Below are 21,835 nucleotides of genomic sequence, written 5' to 3' on the forward strand. Positions count from 1 at the left end.
CAAAGAGTAGTCCATTTAATTTGCACATTTTAACAGTGAAAGCTTGGTCTAAAATTCATTTGATAAATAAATAACATCCTTTGAAAAATTAATAGGAAAAAACCGTTACGCTGTGTGAGTACGCTTATGGAAAAAAAAAAACACTTGGGGCATTTTGAGAGTGGGAGTAATTTTGAAACAGAGCAGGACAGGATGGGAGTCAATTTCAGATAGGATGAGTATGGAAATTTCCTGTGTGATTGGGAGTGAAAGTCTACTCATGTGTCACTGATTGAAGCCGATTGAAACAAATACTTTTATAGAATCTCACACATATTATGTTCGTAAAATCTACGAACTAGTACTGGCAGGAAAGTGAACAAGTTCCTCCAAACTTGGCACCTGGGAGAAGACGAAAATAAAAGTTTAGTGAACCATCAGCGATATCGCAGGGAAATGCGAACAGCGACGGTGATGTCAGCGTTACCGGCTTGCCAGGCCCGACGCTGAGGTTCTGGATCTTATAGAAGTTCACTTTCCCGCTGGAGTCCCCGACCAGAATGCAATCTGAGTCGCTGGCGAAAAGCGTGGATGTTAAGTTGACGCCCAGTGGGGCGAGCTTTACGATGACCGGGTCCACCCTGGAGAACAAATGTTAACATTCAGAGTTCTCATATATGGAGTCCACGGGTTTTTTAAATATTCCAATTAATTTGCTCTTAATTTGAAATGAAAACTGTACTGCGTCTGTAGTCGACGTGAAACTCGAGACTCACAAAGATGCGTTCAAGTCCCAGATCTCCAGCTGTTCGCTTTTGATGGAAGCAAACACCGAGGGCCACAGCGGGGACCACCTGAGGGACAGCACGGGACTCTGGATGCTGGTGAAGCCCATCGCCGGCGTCAGGCAGTCCTCCTTCCACAGCTGGATGGTCCAGTCAGCCGAGCCGCTCAGGAACACATCGGGGCTGAACGGGGACCATTGCAATTGGTTGACAGGGCACTGCGGGAGGCAGGAAAACTAAGTAAAATGGTACGTTACCATTTGCAGGTACGTAGTGACAGGTTAGTGCCTGACTTACGAGGTGCTTTTGATAAAGGGCCAGGTAATGATGATGGTTAGACACTGAGCATTTATGGATGACACCCTCTGAAGTGCCAGCCAAGTAGATAGAGGGATCCTATTGGCAGTACCAATAAAATCTTGTCATCGGATCATGAAACAATCCTGTGCAGCCGGATAAAACTTCAACTTACTGTGGGCTGAAAATCCAAGCAAAGACCGGGCGTTGCGGTGGAAACCAGAATACCCTCTCTCTTGGTTTTGTTGCCTTCAGCCTTCTTGATGCCGTCCTGGATTCTTCTCAGCTCCAGCATGCCTGATGATCGATAAAAAAAGTCATTTTGGCTTAATGAAAGTACAACAATAACCATGCGAAACAATGGACATAATTATCGAATTCATCTGTGCTGCAGTGTTGCACAAAAGGCGAAGCAACACATATAGATAGGCAACTTGACAATATTTTTCGACATTTCTGTACATAGAGAGAATTAAAGAATGTATCCTACGTATGCCTTCCAGGCCGTGGCTGCAGAGGAGCCACTTAAAGACACGCCCATCCTCTGAAACGGACATAATGGATTCGACCGTGTCCTCCTCCTCTGAAAAGCTCAACTCCTGCTTAGCCCAGGTGATGTGCCACACTGGATGAACGTGCCCTTTTTTGCCATCTCTGCACAAGACAATAACAGAAATTCAGAGATTATGAAGTGTGTGTGAAACAATCCAATTTCATTCAAAGTATCAATTTTTATATCACACCGCCACTGAGATAAAACTTTAGTGAGAAACTCTTTGTGACAAGTGCTCACAGCCTCACCTGGGGCTGGCGAGAAATGTGTTGCTTTCTCGATTGCGTACGCTGAAGATGGCGACCGTGCCATCGTACATGCCCACCGCCAACTTGTCGGGGTTGGTGGAGGAGAAATCCAATGCGGTGATGCCGCTGCGACAGCGGTACACACGCTCCGGCCACTGCACACAGGACAATACATTTAAACCAGTAAACCTGTATATTGTTAGTACGCCTTGTGAGAAATCATTATTGTGTTCAGTGTCCTCACATGGATGCATGTAATCATCATATAGATCCATGTGAATTACATATAATTCAATGTCATTTTAAAATCTCAGAAGTGAATCCCAATGCTAGCTCGCCCTTTGCATTTATGAATTTTCTGTCTAGTATGTAGCAAAACTGATATGGACAATGATTCAATTCAGCACAGGATTATTATTCTAAACTACATACGGTCAGGTTCTTGATGGACCAGCAGCAGATCAAGCCTGAGCTTTTCGGGTTGAAGTCACCGTAGCCCACTGCTAGCAGATCCTGATGAAAGAAGATAGATCATGTAACATCACCTGTTTTATTTTGGTGGAGGATGGTTACCACGCCCGCCTAACAGTTCAGAGTTCCTGGGTTCGATTACATCTCCAGCCTTCCTGTGAGGAGTTTGCATGTTCTCCCCGTGCCTGTGTGGGATTTCGCTGGGCACTCCAGTTTCCTCCCACATTCCAAAAACTATCATGGAAGGTATAATGGACACTCTAAATCACGTGTCAAAGATCCGGCTCGCAAAAATGTTTTCTCTGTCGCCGGGATATTGATTTGTATCACACAGGTGTTTTATACAAACCACCCCTACATTTCCCACAATGCAACAGTGGCGCGCCAGTGCGATAGGCTGCTTCACTTCATTATTTATCAGAATTCATAGCTAGCATAACAGTAAAACTCTGTTGCTGAGCGTGTCCATCAATCTAAAAGAGCGGCGCTGTAAAAAAGGGAAAAGATTTCATGGCGTGACTGCAAGTTGGGATGTTGTGTAAGCATTAAATAAAAAACAAACCGTGTTCTCCTTGTTCCAAGCCATGCAGGTGATGTTCCATCCTTTGGTGAGTGCGCAACTGAAGGTCCAGAGAAGTTCCAGACATGGTTGTGGCTCTTCCTCTTCTTTTTCCTCTTCTTCTTCTTCTTTTTTCTCCTCCTCTTCTTCTTTCACCTGCTCCTCCCCGTTGGCCTCCTGCACCTCGCCCGCCGTCTCACCCACCTCCTCTTCCTCATCCATTTTCTTTTCCTCCTCCTCCTCGGCGGGCTTCTCTGGTTCAGACTTTGTTTCGGAGGGGAGTTCTCAAAACACAGATGGATCGTCGTTACACTGAAACAAACCTCTTCGATCATCAGGCCGCCTGAATGCGTGCGCTACCTTTGATCTCAGGCAGGTTTCTGTAAGCGGCCAGCTTGTATTGAAAAATGTTGGCAACGATACAGCGTTCCATTATGAGCAAGTTGCGTTGGAACGTCTCCGACTGGAAGATCAGCTGAAGCTCAGGCTCATCTTTCATATCGCCACCGGGAATCCTGATGGCGAACAGGGAGCTACTGGTGCTGGCTGGGCACACGTAGGATAAAGTTAACACAAGCCTTTTTTCACACAGTGGACATTTTATTCAATTGTGATGTCAAATATTGTCAAATGCCAAATCAACAGTTCTCGAATGGGGGTATTAGTACCCCTGGAAGTACGTGAGATTCTGTAAGTATCAGCAAAATTAATTTCATGCTTTTTATTGCCATGACAGGATCAGTACAATTTTTTTTTCAAATTAAGAGCAAACTAATTGGAACGCGAAGCAACCTTTTTGCTAAATTTTACTATAGCAACTGCTTTGCAAAACCTTATCTGTCTTTATTTTGTTCAGTTTAAAGGGGGCCTACCATGAAAAATAAACTTTTTGGAGCCTTTAACCATCTTATAATATTGATTTCTCATGCTAAACACCACCCAAGTGTTGTTTTCCTTTATTGACACATTTCTAAGCCTTCTTTGCTTATTCTGCACTCTCAAAAAAGCCCCTTCCAAACAGATAAACGTGAGTTGAGAAAAACGTATGACATAAGAAATTGGTACCTGCCCTACTATGCCCATTGAAAGAGTAAATACATGCTAACTTAAGCCAACGTCTTTTAGGTTTGTTTTGGTTCCTGAGTAGAGTCGGAGAGTTTTTGCACCGAGTCAGTAAAGTAAACACTAACGTTTCATTTTTTTTAGGTACAACATTTTACTGTAGAAAATGCTAAAGTGGCTAGAATGAATGTTTGGCAGCACACCGCTATATCTTCAATGTCAGTCACCTGCAGGCAGAACTGTGGTTATGAACACTGGGTTCACACAAGGGTCAATTTAATAGGAGGAACCTGTGTCAGTGAGTGCCATCTGTACACACTTTTTTCATTTTAATGTCAGTAAAATGCCTCTTTTTGGCACCGTCATTCAGATCGTAAACGCTCAAGATGATGGATGGCTGGATGGATATTTCGTGGTTGGCAGCATTGAATTACATCATAAAAGGTGCATGGTAGCCACATGGTCAGAAGTGCTGCTTCAGTAAACAAGACGTTTCATTTTTTGGTTAGAAATGTCAGTGCCATAAAACCCATATTTAGTAAAAAAAAATTAGATCGCCATTGTAATTTAGATGTAATTTAACTGTGGAAAGTGTAAAAATATCATGATCTAAGTCCTTTATACAGATATGCATTGTTATTAGTGACACAATTTTGTGGTAGACGGGCCAGAAATAAAACAGATGATATTAGGAGCAGCTTAATAAAATATGCCTAGAAATAGTGCTACAAATATATATTTTTTTTACATCCTAAAATGCTTCGCGCTGCTTAGAGGGTACTTGACTGAAAACAAAATATTTCACATGCGTTACGAAATTGAAAAAAATGGTTCAGAACCACTAATGGAAATCACTGCTGATTGATGCGATATGAACTGATTTACTTTTTTTGTGGGTCATTGGGGATGAAAATCAAAGTGGTTATTTTTTTTTTCCCTTACTGCTGCTGACTGTGCTGATACTACTGTCACTTTCCTCCGCTGATGACTCGCTGCTAACATCCGAGTCGCCTTCCACATCGGCCTTCTCCATTTTCGGAGCCTCCATTTGGAAAGAGTCGAAAATTTCCCAAATAGTGGCAATAGTGCCTGTGGAAAAAAAAAAAAAAAAAAAAAAATCAAACCGGAATACAGAGAGCCGATAGCAGATCACGTGTGGTTATTATTGCTGTTTTTACCTTGATCATGCATCACAATGTTTTCGCTCTGGAGTTTTTTATTTTTGGCCGCGCCGACAAATGTCTGCATAGCTCGCTCGACGTACTTGTCGTTGCCCAGTCTGTTATTGCACAGCTCGATGTAGAGGGCGTTACTCTCCCTAAAGATACACACATGGCGATATTAACTGCATTTTGGGGGCTTTGCTCCGGGTTTATGCTTGCAATGTTACCATTTGTTTTTGTGATATTGTACATTCTTCTGGTAACGTTTTTTTATTTATGGTAGTCATAAAAAGTCTACACACCCCTGTGACCAAGATAAAACATAACAAAGGTTTTTGCCTCAGCAAAGATCCCGCAACGTTTTTGTATCATATCATTATGGATTCACTTTACTCTTACTTTATTTATTGATGTACTAGCGCTTGGATCTTGGAAAACGATTGGCTGGTTTTTTGATTACAATTGATTCCATATTATTTTTCAAATTTGAAAAACACTGGATGTCAATTTCTACCCGATTTGGGCTATTGGGCTGGACACATCTAACAAAAAGCATAAAAAAAATACTAGGAGGCTAAAAAAATCACTCTAAATTCTCAAAACAAGTAAATGTTCAAAACGACACCGTGCGTTCATTTCTAAATCCTTACAAATGGGATTTATTTGATGGTGAAGTTTGACCATATGACCACTGATACCCAGGGGTTAAAGAAAACACACTAGGGAATGTTTCACATGTAAAGAAGTGGTATAAAGTATGTAAAAACAAAGTGTTCACTGACTTAATGGCCTGAGCATTTTCAGCCTCTTCGGACATACAAACGGTGTGCAGATCTAGGAGGATGATGGTTTCTGTCTCCGTCAAGTAGATGTTCACCACCTGATCTGCAGAAATCTCCTCCGGTGCCAGTTGAATCCCGGTGTGTCTCGCTGAATCTGGGAAGAGAACAAAGAACATGATATAGGCTGATTTGCCACCCCGGGAGGATGTCAAATTGTGACAAAGTAGCAACCATATGGCGGGCTGGTGTCCAACTTGAGAAAGCCCACCCCGGTTTGAGCGGCCGACATGCTCGGCAGACTGCTGCTCCACCGACATGTCCTGGAAAGCAAGAAAAAGATACTTGAAGTGCATTTTTATTTCTTCTAATCATTTAATAGATTTGTATTTTCTCAAATAGTAGTTACTTAATTCCTCAAATTATTACGTGGGAGATTTTCCTTTCAAATAATAAATGTGATTTTTTTTTTTTATTTCCTTCAAATAATAAAAGTTGGTAGATTTTTATTTTGTTTGCAGTTTATCAATTGTATTCTATTTTTTTTTAATTCAATCAAAGATGAGCTGATTTTATTACTTGAATTAGCAGGTGAGTGTGATGATTTGTTACCCGGAGGAAGGCACGAAGAAGCACGAAGAGGATCTAGAAGTGTCAAATCTGGAGTAGTAATCATCAAAGAAGGATTTCTGTAGTTTGCCGTGCGGGTCCTTGGGCTCGGGCTCGTACAGGGGCCGCGGTGTGACATCATTGCCATCCTCATCATGCACCTGAAAAGAAAACGACACAAAATGAGCTACTTTCTGGGAAGAAATCTACTGCCGTTTATGTCTCATTCATATATGTGACTTTCTTATTTTTATTTTACCTAGAACAGCTGTTACCTTTTTTTTTGTTTGACGACTGAGAATATTAAGATGTTTGTGCCATATAAAATGTGATAGTAGTCATTTATTTCCTCGAGAAAATGTGATTGAAGATTTTGTTTGCTCAAAATAACCTGAACTAGGTTTGTTCCCTTCACTAATATCCGTGATCAATCTAATACGATCCAATACAATAATTTCAACCTTAGTTTTTAATGTAAGAAAAAAAATAGTATGATGCAGTACATTTGAACAAATTAATTAACAAATTGTGACATTAATATATTTCGTAAATTTAAGATTTTCTCTGTAATGGAGGTGTCGGAATAGCGCCCAAACTTGTGACCTCCTTGAAAGGACTGTATTTGACTGATTCAGAGGATCCTGAATCTTATCAGGTTGTCCGGCCAGAACATAAATGATGCACACTCTCATGCCACTCTTTATTTGTATATAATGTTCTATTTATTTATCTGGGTTGGTGTGTGTGTGTGTGTTCGATTGTGGGTGTGTGATTGATTGTGTGTGTAATTGATTGTTTGTGTTTGTGTGGTCTCTGCAAAGGAGAGCAGAGAACATTCACTAAACAATGATAACTAACATAACTAAAATTGTACAATATGTTACATCATATTCTCACATTACTCTATATTAGCATAGAATAACATAAACAATACAGGCAAACATACCGTACAATGATAGGAAGAATGAATTAAACCCAATCGTTCCAAATGTGCGTTAGGTAGGAAAGGGTTAATGGAGATGAATAGGTGGGCGGTGACGTCACTCCTTTACTAGTAAGAATCACGTCTGCACACACGGCAAACATTCGACAAATACGTACATTTTGGGGATGTAACTTTGACATGAATACTAAAAGTGAAGTATGAAAAGTACGGTATATTTGCCTTTAGCAATTATACCAAACTTAAATGCAATAACAACTTAGACGTTAATGGACAAGTGAAGCAGTGCAAACGTAAACATGTATCCAAACCACGAACGGACAACATATTCAAACTGTACTTACATTCTCATGGACGCACGGAATAATGATGAAAGGAATGTGATAATCCACCGAATAATTGAAAGCAGGAAAATGACTGTCCGTTACAACGATACCTGCCGACTGACCGTTGAAAGAGCAAAACAACCTATGATAATGTAAACAGAGTCCTGATTGGTAGTGGAGGAATGAAAAACAACTTGTGATTGGTTGCTAGGCGGTTGCTACGAAGATCACATGACCACAGGAGAAACATGTCCAGGCGTAAATAGTAATAACAGAACAATATAAACACGAAATCGTTAAGTATAATCTGAAACTTCTTAACATTCTCTATTGGATCTCGATTGTTAAAGTGTACCTAATGAAGAGTCCAATGAAGTTACCCGGATGGCTTTCCTATGAGCGGTTCGACCCATTCTGCTGTCCGAAAGCATCCTGGAGCCTTTACGGCTATTAAAACCCGAGAAGCTTCTTGAACTCTGGTGGACTCGCTGCATCCCCGAAATGGATCCTCTCATCATCCGAGAGGAGCTAGAAGACGAAACAAAGGAAAAAGAAGCAGAAACTGTCAGGTTAGCATCACTTGTATGACCGCAACTTTGTTTCATATAATGGTCACAAGTTAAGACTATTTATGTACGTACGTTAGTGTTGAACTGTTAAGCTTCATCTTTGTTTTGTTTTTTTAATGCTAACCCCTTTTGGTTTTGTTTTTACACCTTAAGTATTCAAACTGGTCTTGGGCTCGGCTTTGTTTTTTGTTGCCGTGACAACAATATGAGCAACACTGCGCATGCGTAGCATGTGCAGCAAAAAATACGCGGCAGCTGTTTTTAGTTTTAATTTTACTATATAAAAAAACAATATTGTCCACCATGATTTTATTCTAATTAATGAATGATTAATGAATAGCATACCCAGCCCGCGGGAAACAATAGAATAAAAGCGTAATGATAAAAATTACTCATATAATATTTATCTACATTCTACAATATTTTCTAATGTCCAGTATATATGTACAAGTGTCATGTAGTTTAATATAATTAAATTGTCTTCTGAAGAAGAGCCAAGGTACCTTCCATATTCGTGAAAATTTAAGATGTACTTATTAGTGAACATAGGTACATGAATATGTATGTATTATTTAAATGTTAATTTTTGTACGTGAAATATTGTCGATTCATTTTGGGATAAATATTTAAATGTCTAATGTGAAGTTGAAAACAATGTTTTTTTCGTAGCTAAACAGCAACAAACATACACACACACGCAGACGAAATTGAGACGTTTTACAAAATATTATTAACAACATTTAGTCAAATTGGTTCGGTTTGGAATACCCGAAGAACTTCCGGGTTTTCTGTCACGTGATTTGCGCATCACCGACCCCCCCTCCACCCCCTTCCTCCCCACCTTCGTTTCACCCGCGTCTCTTCCAACTATTATCCCCTTCCTCCCAGGGATTACACGGTGCCTGGGCGCCTTTCAGGGCCTCGGAACAGTCGGTATTGCCTCACCGAAAATCTCGGTCGCCTCGGCGGGAGGTCGAAGACACTGAAACGCCACCAGCATGTCCGCCAGTTCGGCCTTCAACGACGAGAAAGGGGGGTCCTCCAGCGTCGGAGAGCCCGAATATGGCCACGACCCGGCGAGTGGCGGGATTTTCTCCTCGGACTATAAAAGGTGCGCTCGCGCTAATGTCTTTTTCTGACGTCCATTTTGACTGTTATTTCAATGTCAACATCTGGCTTGAAGTAAGCTAGTTTCGATACTGTAAATGCACAGCACCACCACCTTCGGATTCGCTGTGTGCTGGTCGTGATTTGGTTTGCTCTAATGTCGCTCGAACGTCGTTGTTGTTCGAAAAACAAACAATTAAGGCTCGAATTCGTGTCATATTAAACCAACGTGTTAAAGTTGTGTTACGAGACGTAGTAAAAGTCCGTTTACAAATCATCATGAGCAGGCCTTGACTCCATTTTATTCAGCACCATCCGTACTGGACAGCGCCCCCCTACTCCAAAATACTTTAACAGCGAACCCCCGCATATTCGCGGTTTGGCATCCGAGATGTTTTTCAACTTCCTTTCCATTATATAGGTTGATAATTACGTCATGCACCCATAAACGTACAGCAGGGCATTGTTTTATTCCAGTGATCACTCACTAAGTGAATACATGCAAGATATTTAACCTTCAAACTGATAAATTGCGTATTTGCAAATACACATTCGTTTAAAATTTGATGTCTACCATTTCAAAAAGATGGGACTCCTCCACTAGCTATACTAAAGATGTTATGTTGAGATCGTTTCATTTACAAAAATTACAGTTTGGATGTTTCTTTCTTCCTAATACGTTGCCAAGTTATTTGATTTTCAAAATTAGGTTGCATTGGGACTTTCCTTTTGGTTTTCGAAACACATTCATGTCATCTTAACATTTGACTAGAAATGGTGTGCTGTTTGATTAGGCTTTTGAGTATTTGTGAGTGTTTTCCAGTACTCTAGAACACAAAGGTGTTAGGCATTCACTAGTCCACTGCATTGTTTGATCTATCAGTCGGTATTGTAGTGTGGGATTTGTTAAACAATTACTTATAACACAACACGTTGACAGCGCTGTACAGTATTTTAGTTGTGCTAATATGCTATGAGTTCTATGCAACACATCAAGGGTGTTATTAACCTATTTGTGAAAATGTTGTGAATTTTGGTGAATCGTGACACCCGAGTTTCTCTGTCAGGAACTTGGCAGTTCCTGTGCCAGTGGATGCATGAACAGCAGAGGGCAATGTTAGCACAGTTTTGGCCGATACTTGAACATTCTGCAAACACCTCGAGTAAAATTGATATTTGTGTTGTTGCCATGAGCTCCGAAAATTGACTTCCAGGCGCTACCTTTTAAAGCCACTTATATTCAAAGTCACATACTGTATATTATAGTGTTACATGAGAATGGCAACTGCTAGCGGCACCTCACATGCACATTTTTATTTTTAAATGCATTTTTTTCAATTAAATTTACTTCATTAGCCAATAGGATAATCTGTAAAGTCAGAACCTAATTGGCATGTGCCATGTTTAAGGTGGCGTGTATATTGAACATTTGTGAAATTGGCTATGAAATCCACATTTCTGTGAGTTTTTCTTTACAATTTTGGAGGAATAAATCTTACATTGTTTAATATTAAGCCTGTTTGGCTTCATTAACCATGACCATGTAATTTGTATCATATTTTCATCTCTGGTCATATCAAATTTTATGAAGCACCCTGCATAGTGCAGCCCTAATTAAGACTTCTGAAAATTGAATCACGTCTCCTTTGAAAATTATGCTTGCAGCAAAAGCCGACCGAGCTTTGGCAGATAATCACAGGAGGACTCATTTTCATCCTGTTTGGGTTGGGAGACTTCCGAGTGCTGCTGAGTCATGTTAGATGAAGAAAATAGCAATATTAAAGAAAAAAACTGCAATGGTTATAATGAGTCGAGGGATACAGGATCAAAAAAGCTGTTGACGGCGGTGATGGCTGCCGGGAATGCGTTGCTATTGTAGCGTCGTGTCATGAGCGAGCTCTTTTATGTGTGTGTGTGCAATGACTGAGCGACAGGGAGAGGCCGGCTCTGCAACAGCGAGCACGTGAACAGCGGGGAGGGGTCGCCATGGGCTCCACGCCCCTCTGTGTCGAGCATCCTTTTTACAGAGCGGCTGATGGCAGCTCAGTCAGACGCAGCTGCAACAGAGGCAGGAATTTGAGCAGGAACGGAAAGGATCCCCCGGCAATCAGATTCGGATTACCGTGTCCCTGTCGCCACGGAGACGCCTGTCTTTGCTGAAAGTAGAGCACTTCTTGTTGGCTTGTTGCGTCATCCCTGCGTAAGATGTTCACACTGGACTAGAAAATGGTACTTGTGTTTAGCCGTTTTGGAAACAACACAAGAGGAGCTACCGGCATTTTGCGTCACCGCCTCAACGGGGATCCCGCAAAGTTTTCATATAAAGAATAAAAAAAAAAGATGACGGCCATGCAGAAGCTGCTGCAGCTGCCCGTGAACGCAGTAAATATGGTGAAGACGGTCCAGAGTCAGGTTCAGGGCCACGAGGAGGACAAGAGTCCGGTGCTGACCCCCGACGGCGGCCAGCAGACCTGGTACAGCGCGGTGAGGCCTGATGAGCTGCGCCACCTCCGCTCAGGGAGCGGCGGTGGAGGAGGAGGAGGCAGTGACGGGGGGAGAGATCAGGAGGAACGAGCGCCACTGGAGGAAAGTGGCGGCGGTAATGGGAGTTCCCAAAGTCAACCATTGCGGTAGGATAGTCGCCAGAATCTCGAATGTGCTGGTTTGTCAATGAGCTTCTATTAGGCGAAGGAGTCGTCAATTGATTTGATAATCACGTTGTCAATCAGTCATTTGTTGCACCTCTAGAATAATCCAATATTTAAAGATGAGTGATTGACTGTTTCATACAACTTTTCAGGAGATGAGCCAGAGCGGTAAGGGCCATTACATTCAGACAAAAGTGCTGATTTTGCAAGTGTAAGAGGTTGTCACATCGATATGCAAAAGTTATAAATAGTAGAGATTTTTTATCCACTAGGTGCAGCTCACAAGTTATTATTTTATGTTGGAGCATTTAAGAGCTGCTTGGTTCATTAATAATGCACACTGTTGCTTGGACCTCCTGCCTAATATCCTTAACACAATAAGCAAAGCAATCCACACAAGGTGTCTCAGCTTCTTTTGTGTATACAGTATAATGCATTTAGACACTTTGAATGTTTCATCAGAGTCATGCAAATACATTTTCATATTTGCTACCTTTAAAAAAAAAAGTGTTGCAGCATGTTTCTATTGTCGTGCAAAAGTTCCTGGGGGATTTTTTTTTGCAGGTAACCAGAAACCCAGGGTGCAACTGTGGTTAAATAATTTAGAGCTGTTTGTACATCCAGAATTAAAGAGGCAACAGTTGGTATCGAATTATTAACAGTATTTTGGAATGAAACACAATCTGAGTTTCCTTACCCAAGGTTAATTTCACATTAACCTAAAATACCTTTGGAATTGGGGCAGAAATGTTCCGCAGCTCGCCGAAGTGGCAACAAGGTGTTGAACTGGTTAGTGCTCTAGTGGTTTGGATCATATTTGTCAGACAGACCTTTTTGTGTCAGCCTTGGTAGCTCTTAGTCCTGTTTTGCTCTGTTGTCATATGGTGTTCCACAGGGTTCAATGTTACAGCCCTTGCTGTTTTCATTGTATTTGCTGCCCAGTGGCTTTGTTCATCACATTCTGCTGACTTGGACAACCAGGTGCATTTTCTCAAGCCAATGTTTTGGAGATTTGTTTTTTAAAATGGACAGAGGCTGGACGGTGGAGTCCTTTAATGAAAAATGTCCTGTCGAGATGACTCAATATCAGTTTCATCCATCGAGTGCAGGAGATACCGCTCCTCACCTGACTGGTCACACGTTCCTGTGAGATGGTAGGGCAGCTATTTCCAGTTTGGTCTCAGACTGTGGGGTGATGGGTTGACCACTGGTTACATAATTCCACAAACGGCTCATTGAGAGTCTCTTCCATGGTGAGCCTTATTTTTTCCAGTGATGGAAATGCCACCCCCAAGATTCAGTTGTTCTTGATGAAATCATCAGCAATACATTCTCCCAGTCTTCTTCAGCGTGCCATTTTGAGTCCCCAACCACCAAAATAGGTAAAATTCATTTGATACTGCAGCTATTCTTGTTTGAACTAGAACCTGTTTATTCAAGCGAGTCAATGACAATACGACACCCATTTAATTAGTAGGATCTAATATACAAATGAGCTTTAGCTGTTTAGGTGGTTACTATGGACATATGTTCCATCCATGGATGCCTGGCATTTGAAAATCATTTTGCTGCACATCTGGTTGCCGTGGAAACTGCTTTGTGGAAAGCAATCGAATGATCCTTGTGCAGCCTTATGGACTTAAACACCATAATTCACGCTTGATTCATGCCATACTACATTCTTTTCACGAGTTGTGAATATCCCATATTGTATTGGTGAATTGAATTAATGGGGAAAACAACTCCTCAAAGTTGGTTGCATGACAGAACACATTTAGTTGGCATTTGAGACGATTGAGGATCAGGGGAGGTCACTAAAAAGAACCTGTAAGTCTGCCATTTTGGTTTGGAGTGGCCATTTTATTCCAATTTAGAATTAAGTCCAGTGATGATATGAGAGGTCCGACGTAAGAGTTTTTCGATTTACATGTCGCCATTGAATAAGAAGGCTCAATCTGTTTAAAGGGGAAGGCAAAGTCAATTCAAAAATTATGTTTACTATAAAGTGTTCTATGTGCATCCACTAATCTAAACACAAAGTGATTCCAATAGTGCTAGTCAAATGTGAATTAAGCAGCAAAATCAATATTTTTTTTATCCGGCTCGAGGGGCAGCCATGTTGTCACTGGCTGTCTCCTGAACATGACATCACAGTTGCCCCAGACAAACCAATCATGGCTCACCCGTTTTCTCAGTTAGGTCATATGACATTCGGTTACCTGAGCACTGGGATTTGGGGATTTGTGGTGTCATTTTTAGTCAACAGCAAGTGGAAAAATGGTCGCCCATAAGATAAATAAAAAACAAGGAGATATAGTTGCTAATTTAGTTGTTAATTCATACTCTGCATACGCAATATTAATCAGAATGTCCCATCTAGACTAGTGGCCCTGAATTGAACATATATATATATTTATACTTAAGAACTTTGCTTTAAAAATGACCTGTTAGCTTAAGACTAACAATAAAAATGCGATTGATATGTTAACAGCTTGTCTCAGTATTTGTTGTTTTACAACCATTGAAGCAGATATTTGCACACAAATGGTGTTGCAACACCTGTAGACAATATAACAATACTCACATGCATATGTAATATTTACTCTTTGCAAAACATGATGGATATTACTCTCACAGCCTATTTAGTTGGTTGTTTTTGCATGTGTTCTATGTCTGTGTTATTGTAATGTTATCCACTCATTGGACATTTACACTAGTAAAACTTATGAACTTAAAATGATCATGAAGGATTTTTTTGTCATCATGTGTGGGTGGCACATGGCAGCAATTTTTGGTGGTTTTCTATAAAACACAAAACGTTCATAAGTCGGCTCCACAAGGTCAGAGCCTGACCAAGCGTCTTGTGTGCGACAAAGGTGGCAAACTCAAGAAATTCATAGCCTACTGGCAAACATATATCTGCAATAACGCTGTGTACTGTTTTTTTTTTCTTCCCTTTCAGACACGACGACCTGAAGGAGATGTTGGACAGCAACAAAGACTCTCTGAAGCTGGAGGCCATGAAACGCATCGTGGCAGTGAGTAATCATTTTCTCAGTGGGATTTTGCCAAAACACAGCTTGGTTTTTAATTGGACACGGACACTGAAGACTAACCGCTTGCTCTACTGCAGTTAATGTCCCCAAACTTTAAGAGACCGGCTAAAGGTGTTTTGGAGCGTAAACTGCGGCGGCAAAGATACAGTCGGCTGTTAAATATTCATAATGCTGCCGCTGCCTGCTTGGTCTGTATCCCCGCAGGAGCGGGTTTGCAAATCATGAGTGCGAAGCGATATACTGTAAAAGACCAAATTCCCTGCGTGTGAAATCCTGAGTTGGTGCTTTTGTGTTTTCCCACAGATGATCGCTCGAGGTAAAAATGCGTCAGACCTCTTCCCTGCAGTGGTGAAAAATGTAGCTTGTAAAAATATTGAGGTATGCATCATCCTCTTCCTCTGTGTAATTTCTTCACTAGCTCAGTGCTTATCATACTTGCACAGCCTCTTGTGGTTTGGGTTTATCTCACCTGAAGGAAATAGTAATTTTCTTCCCTTCTCCTTCCCTGTTATCCCCGTGTTACTTTTCGCCTCGCTTGGAAATGAAAATAATTGCCTTTTTTTGTCCCCCTCTCTGCTCGCAGGTGAAGAAGTTGGTCTACGTTTACCTTGTGCGCTACGCTGAGGAACAGCAAGACCTCGCGCTGCTCTCCATTTCCACCTTCCAGCGAGGCTTGAAGGTACACAACACAAGGTGGTGCTGCTGTGTGCCCTTTTATTTTTCTCTGGTGGTGGACAGTGTCTTGGATCTTCAGGGATGTCAGATCGTATCATTAATGTTTATTTTATTTTTTGTTTAACAATAACATGGTTCATGTTCCATATAATTTGTTCTTAATTTGAAAAGGAACATGTGCTATTCCTTCTATGGCATTAAAAAGCTAACATTTGACATGTTTATTTATCCCAACAGACACCCCATTCATCTCACATTCCACCTGAAGTGCCTTTCACCTACCCGCAGGGGTGAACATACTTCGATTCGAGAACCACTGATCACCACATTAGGCACACTTGCAAATTTGAAAAGGATCCAAAGCAGTCATGAGCAATATTTTAAAAATTCAAAATCTTGAAATATGCACTCATCCTTCCATTCTCTGAAGCGCTTACATTTTCAAGACTCATTAGAAAGTTGGATCTATTTCAGCTACCCGAGATGGGGTACACCCTTAACTGGTCGCCAGCCAATCACAAGGCACATGTTAAAACTAAGAATAACTAACTAACTAACTACTAACTATTAAGTAAAATAAAAATCATACAGAGTACAATGTTACATGTTTACAAATATCAAACAGTATTATTGTATGATAAATGTTAGATCAAGAATTTAAACCTTTTTGTGAGAAAATTCACACCCTCTACTTTCATAGGATCCCAACCAGCTGATCCGAGCCAGCGCTCTGCGAGTTCTCTCCAGCATCCGAGTCACCATCATTGTTCCCATAATGATGTTGGCGATTAAAGAAGCCGCTTCCGACATGTCCCCATATGTTCGGAAGACTGCTGCCCATGCCATCCCTAAACTCTACAGGTGTGCTTTCTCATGAGGGGTTTCCTTTGGATTAAAGTCTTGGCAAGAAATTTAAAAATTGTGAGTCCAAAATGGCCATTGATCCTTGTGTATTTTCAGTCTGGATCCAGAACAGAAGGACCAGCTGATCGAAGTCATCGAGAAACTCCTTGCTGATAAAACCACTGTGAGTATTTATTTATTATTTTGTTTTTCTTCATATTTTCCACTCTTAAATTAACTCACCAAAATAAGGTAATCACAAATGAGTGACTGAAAAGACGTATCTTGGGATTGTCTTTGTATAAATCATGTCAATTTGCTGCGACAGGGACATTGAAATTTATCCTTGGTTATTTTTAATTTGAATATATTTACTGTGCTTTTTCATCTACGTTTGAGATGTCGTTTTGTTGGTGGAACTTGAATGCACTTTGTAAAGTTACAGTGAAACTGAAATCATGTTTTTTTTTCTCAATCCAGCTAATAGCCCAATTTTTTGACATTATGTTAGCGTAGCATAATTTAGCTACTGAATAGTTGTATTTGTAGGATGGGTTAATGATTTTGTGTGCATGATTCTTGGTATTAATACTTTTTTTATTCTTTATTTTGTTATAGGCAATTACAAATCCTTTTTTAATGAGGGAGCGACATCATTCACAGATATTTGCTTTTTGCTTGTATCTTGCTCTGCTGCATAAAGTATAAAATTGCTAACAACAACCAGGGATTTCTGTTAAAACGCTCGATATCTGCAAAAAAAGCTTGAAATCACACCTTTGTTAATATGACCATGTGGCATCACAGCTGGTGGCAGGCAGCGTTGTTATGGCTTTTGAAGAGGTGTGTCCGGAGCGCATTGACTTGATCCACAAGAACTACAGGAAGCTGTGCAACCTCCTGATTGACGTGGAGGAGTGGGGCCAAGTGGTCATCATCAACATGCTGACGCGCTACGCCAGGACGCAGTTCCTCAACCCCAACATCAATGTGAGTTTAAGTTTTCTAAATGACCGAGCCAGCACATCAGACACATCACAACATCTAGTCCACCGTGGTGAGGCGCGTCCCCTAAAACATAATATCTCATGTAGTACTAAGACCTGTCAAAGGCAGTATGTTGCTACAGGGAATCTAGGCTGCTTGACAATGCAAAAAAGACAGAGTAGAACTAGATCTTTGGTCAAAGAAATACAATAATTACTCAAATTACATCCAATTACTGATATATAATAGAGAATCCTGCCAATCTTAACTGCCTTATCTTTTTCTGTATTGGCTTTTGGATTGAGTTTAGAACATTTTTGTATATAAATTAATTGTGAAGAATGTCAAAGTGGCCTTTGAGTTACTCTCTTTTTTGAATGCGGCCCAGTAAAACCATGGCACATTTACATGTGGTACACCATACTTACATATCATACAGAATTAGGGCCAGAGAAGAAAAAATGGTTGGCAGGATTCCCATTTTTATCTCAGAATTCTGACTTTATTCTCAGTCTCCACACTTTACAGTCAGAATTCTGAATTTCAGAATTTAGATTTTATTGTCAGAATTTCAGAATTCTGACAGCAATTCTGAGGTAAAACTGAGAATCCTGCCAACCTTTTTTTTCTTCACTGACCGTAATCCTCTGCTTACATAATGCTTTTGTATTATGTGTGTGTGTGTTTTTAAACAGCTAGGTGATCAAGCAAAAATTCAAGGATTGTTCAAGGTAGGATATTAGAGTAGATACAGTACGCCCCTGTACTAATCAGTTATTGAAGATATTGACAACTAAAACTATACCAACTAAGTCACTCTGTTATCTGGACCTTTACGCGGCACTGACAAACACATTTGAGGTTGCTGTTGGATTTTTAGTTGTTTTCACTGGGGTGATTTGAATAGAAATGTTACTGTTTTACTTATAGAAAGTTTTTAGCATTTTTGCAGATCTAGAAAAGTCCTATAGTGTTAGACATAGGCCTAGACATCACATACAAAGACATCATATTATTTTGATACAGATTTTCCCCAGACTTAGTTGAAGCGCTTAGTGCAAATTATAGCTAATTTCATACCATTTAATTTATACCAATTCAATCCTGAAAACGAAGCTTCATTATTTTTGCCCTTTTTTAAATATAGGAATCACTGCTGGAGGAGGGCGGGGGCGGTGACAAGACCTTCTACGGCTCCGATGCCAATGACGACGATGAAGATGAGGAGGACAAGGAGAAGAAGGCCGAGGCCGCTGCCCTGGCTAAAAGGAAGCCTTACGTGATGGATCCGGACCACCGGCTGCTGCTGAGGAACACCAAGCCTCTCCTGCAAAGCCGCAACGCAGCTGTTAGTAACCCCCCATCCCCCACCTGCATAATAACGCAAGCATTAGTGGCGGACGTCATTAGCGCACATTACTCACCGTGGTGCCACAGCTTTAGTCTCCAGAGGCTTGACCTCTGTTCAGACTTTTATGTTAACAAGCGCTTGGATTGCCCTCCATCATTACCACGCTCGGATGAGGGTCCTTTCTCAACGGAAATGAGCCATTTAAACTTAATTAGTAACTATGCTGGATTCTCACAATGAACCCTAAACACGTCAGTATGAGACACAACAATTGAAATAGGAATAGAAACACTTAAATTCCCATCATCCATTGTGGCAAAATGACGTGATTGTTTCCACTGACAACAGGGCTGCGAAAAGCAAGAAGTTAGTTTACAAAAGCACGGTGTTATCTTGTGATTTTGTCGCTAAATTTAGCACTTCTTAAACTGCTCCGGAAAAAATAAAAAAATAAAAATGACAGGCAATGAGTTTAACTCCAAAATTGTTTGTAAGACATAAAAGGAGCCCAGTGATGGTATTATCATTGTGCTCTGACCATCAGCTATGCTAACAAAGCTCAAGTTTTATATTTCCATCTCTATGCTACAGGTGGTGATGGCCGTGGCTCAGCTTTACTTCCATCTGGCCCCCAAAGCGGAGGTCGGCGTGATCGCTAAGGCTCTGGTGCGTCTCCTGCGGAGTCACAGGTGAGCCTGAGGACATTTGACACATTTGACAATTTCTCATTTTCTCCATTTCTCATTTTTCAACCTGTATTTGTTTTATCCCAGTGAAGTCCAATATGTTGTTCTTCAAAATGTGGCCACTATGACCATTAAAAGAAGAGTAAGTCATACTCAGACACTTTCATCTCTGTTTTTGAATGATTGCAAAAAATTTGAATCTCTCACCATGTTGTTTTTGCAGGGAATGTTTGAACCTTACTTGAAGAGTTTCTATATCCGCTCCACTGACCCAACACAGATCAAAATACTCAAGGTTAATTTTTTCATTTATATTATTTCGGGATGTTCAATTGTACTGTTTTTTTTTTTTTTCCAGACCGATATCAGTACGAGTACACAACTGTTTGAGTAGTCACCGGCACCAATACCAAGTACTGATTAGTAATATTGATACACAATACTTCCTCCAAAACTCAATAACAGATCATTTTTGAGAAATACCTGTATATTCCAAAAGATAATTTTTCCTCAAAATGTATAGAAATTAATGGTAATGTTCTACTATTCTAATCTGTCACTTCTAGTTCCTGATTATAAAAAACCTCCAAGAAAACTTTCATCCGCTACCACGGCAAAGTTTACTGATATCTGCAAATAAGGCCCCAGGTATCAGCCCGATACTGATACTTAGTATCACTACTCAGCTTGCCCATCCCTAACCTTCAAAAGTTGTATGAGCCGCAGTTTTTATAACCAAAAGTAAAACGTGCTAATTTAGGCTGTGATTATTTTATTTTCTTTTATTTGTATTTTTTAGAAATAGAAAGAAATACACAATTTTTCAACCTTGTTTTATTGCATCGATTCCCACATTAATTTGAGGAACACATGAACAAAACAAGACACAAACAGTGACATAATACAAAAAAAACATGTTATATTAAATGTACAATTTGGGCAAGTTAATTAAAATAAGCAATAGGTATTAAAATTGATATAAGTCAGGGTATGGATTTTTTTTTTTTAATTTTGCCCTGATTTGGTCTAAATCAGCTTTTTAAGTTCTTAGACAAAAAGACATTTTCCTCATTTGATAAAAACCAAGAATGATCCTAAGCCACTCCTACGATTTTTGCTAGCCGCAAGAACGCAATTTTGGAATAATTTTGCGCCCTGCTTTCGATTCAGCAACTGAATTTGACCAAAACATAATGTTTCAAAATTCAAGGGTAACTGGTTTCAACTTTCAAACACTCTCATTAATGTTTTTTTTTTTTCAGAAAGACTTTTATATGGGGCATACTCAATATATTTTTTTTTTTGTAGTTGGAGGTTCTCACTAATCTTGCCAATGAGACAAACATCTCCACTATTCTCAGAGAGTTTCAGGTACACAAATTTCTAACCTATTTGAAAATCTCAACAGCAACAACTAAAATGTATTGAGGCGGGTGTTTTTTTTTTTTTCCTCTCCTACCCGCAGACATACATTAAAAGCATGGATAAAGACTTTGTGGCCGCTACCATCCAAGCCATCGGCCGCTGTGCCACTAACATTGGAGAAGTGAGGGACACGTGTCTTAATGGCCTGGTCCAGTTGCTGTCCAACAGAGACGGTATGTTGAAGCCTGACATCGTGAATCCCTTCTCCCTGAGTTGCTATGGTAACAGCATAGGGCACATGTGAGTAGGGCTTTATCAACATGTGTGTCTCGCTCGCAGAGTTGGTGGTGGCCGAGTCGGTGGTGGTGATCAAGAAGCTGCTGCAGATGCAGCCCGAGAAGCACAGCGACATCATCAAACACATGGCCAAACTGACGGATAACATCCAGGTGCCGATGGCACGCGCCAGTATTCTGTGGCTGATTGGTGAATATTGTGAGCACGTGCCGAAGATTGCCCCGGACGTCCTGCGGAAGATGGCCAAGTCCTTCACCAACGAGGAAGACATTGTCAAACTGCAAATACTCAACTTGGCCGCAAAGCTTTATCTCACCAATTCCAAGCAGGTATGATCTTAAACTATAATATTCCTGAAGTTCTTCGGCCTTTTTTGCTACACATAAAGAAAAAAACATAAAGAAGAAGATCATCGGAAATTTTGTAAAATATGCTTGTCTTATTGGCTCCATAATTGTTAGGAAACTGATGTAGACT

At 40.5% G+C, this 21,835-nt stretch overlaps 2 protein-coding genes across 14 annotated transcripts in view; one reads left to right on the plus strand and one right to left on the minus strand.

The window, feature by feature from the left end:
* dnai4 (dynein axonemal intermediate chain 4) lies at positions 1–9,741 on the minus strand. 4 transcript variants are annotated; one of them, XM_088418028.1, is made up of 17 exons: positions 9,289–9,741; positions 8,155–8,302; positions 6,509–6,666; positions 6,131–6,219; positions 5,900–6,053; positions 5,133–5,272; positions 4,897–5,043; positions 3,253–3,438; positions 2,896–3,176; positions 2,295–2,375; positions 1,863–2,017; positions 1,552–1,715; positions 1,237–1,358; positions 1,062–1,160; positions 756–982; positions 467–620; positions 1–381 (listed from the first exon to the last, which is right to left on the minus strand). In XM_088418028.1, exons 2-17 carry the CDS (start codon positions 8,290–8,292, stop codon positions 331–333), a joined length of 2,346 nt encoding a protein of 781 aa, XP_088274154.1. In that variant the 5' UTR covers positions 8,293–8,302; positions 9,289–9,741; the 3' UTR covers positions 1–330. The 4 variants fall into 4 exon arrangements, with proteins under 4 accessions (XP_088274154.1, XP_088274153.1, XP_088274155.1 ...); XM_088418027.1 differs by lacking the exon at positions 9,289–9,741 and adding an exon at positions 8,416–8,521; XM_088418029.1 differs by lacking the exon at positions 9,289–9,741 and having other exon boundaries at positions 8,130–8,269.
* Positions 9,176–21,835, plus strand: part of ap3b2 (adaptor related protein complex 3 subunit beta 2) — a 21,662-nt gene continuing 9,002 nt past the window's right edge. For 5 of the 10 annotated variants that reach the window (XM_088418020.1, XM_088418021.1, XM_088418025.1 and 2 more), the window contains exons 1-14: positions 9,176–9,454; positions 15,061–15,136; positions 15,458–15,532; positions 15,738–15,833; positions 16,530–16,690; positions 16,790–16,856; positions 17,480–17,662; positions 18,807–19,007; positions 19,602–19,699; positions 19,784–19,838; positions 19,920–19,991; positions 21,005–21,067; positions 21,162–21,294; positions 21,401–21,687. In XM_088418020.1, the coding sequence (XP_088274146.1) occupies positions 9,342–9,454; positions 15,061–15,136; positions 15,458–15,532; positions 15,738–15,833; positions 16,530–16,690; positions 16,790–16,856; positions 17,480–17,662; positions 18,807–19,007; positions 19,602–19,699; positions 19,784–19,838; positions 19,920–19,991; positions 21,005–21,067; positions 21,162–21,294; positions 21,401–21,687 (1,680 nt within the window). In that variant the 5' untranslated portion in view covers positions 9,176–9,341. Of the gene's footprint in view, positions 9,455–11,775; positions 12,081–15,060; positions 15,137–15,457; positions 15,533–15,737; positions 15,834–16,529; positions 16,691–16,789; positions 16,857–17,479; positions 17,663–18,354; positions 18,391–18,806; positions 19,008–19,601; positions 19,700–19,783; positions 19,839–19,919; positions 19,992–21,004; positions 21,068–21,161; positions 21,295–21,400; positions 21,688–21,835 lie in introns of those variants that run through there. The other 5 variants (XM_088418016.1, XM_088418017.1, XM_088418018.1 and 2 more) reach the window with 3 other exon arrangements.

Source organism: Hippichthys cyanospilos, chromosome 6 (genome assembly GCF_059441005.1).
Source record: "Hippichthys cyanospilos isolate Australia breed blue-spotted pipefish chromosome 6, RoL_Hcya_1.0, whole genome shotgun sequence".
In the NCBI taxonomy this organism is placed as follows: domain Eukaryota; kingdom Metazoa; phylum Chordata; class Actinopteri; order Syngnathiformes; family Syngnathidae; genus Hippichthys; species Hippichthys cyanospilos.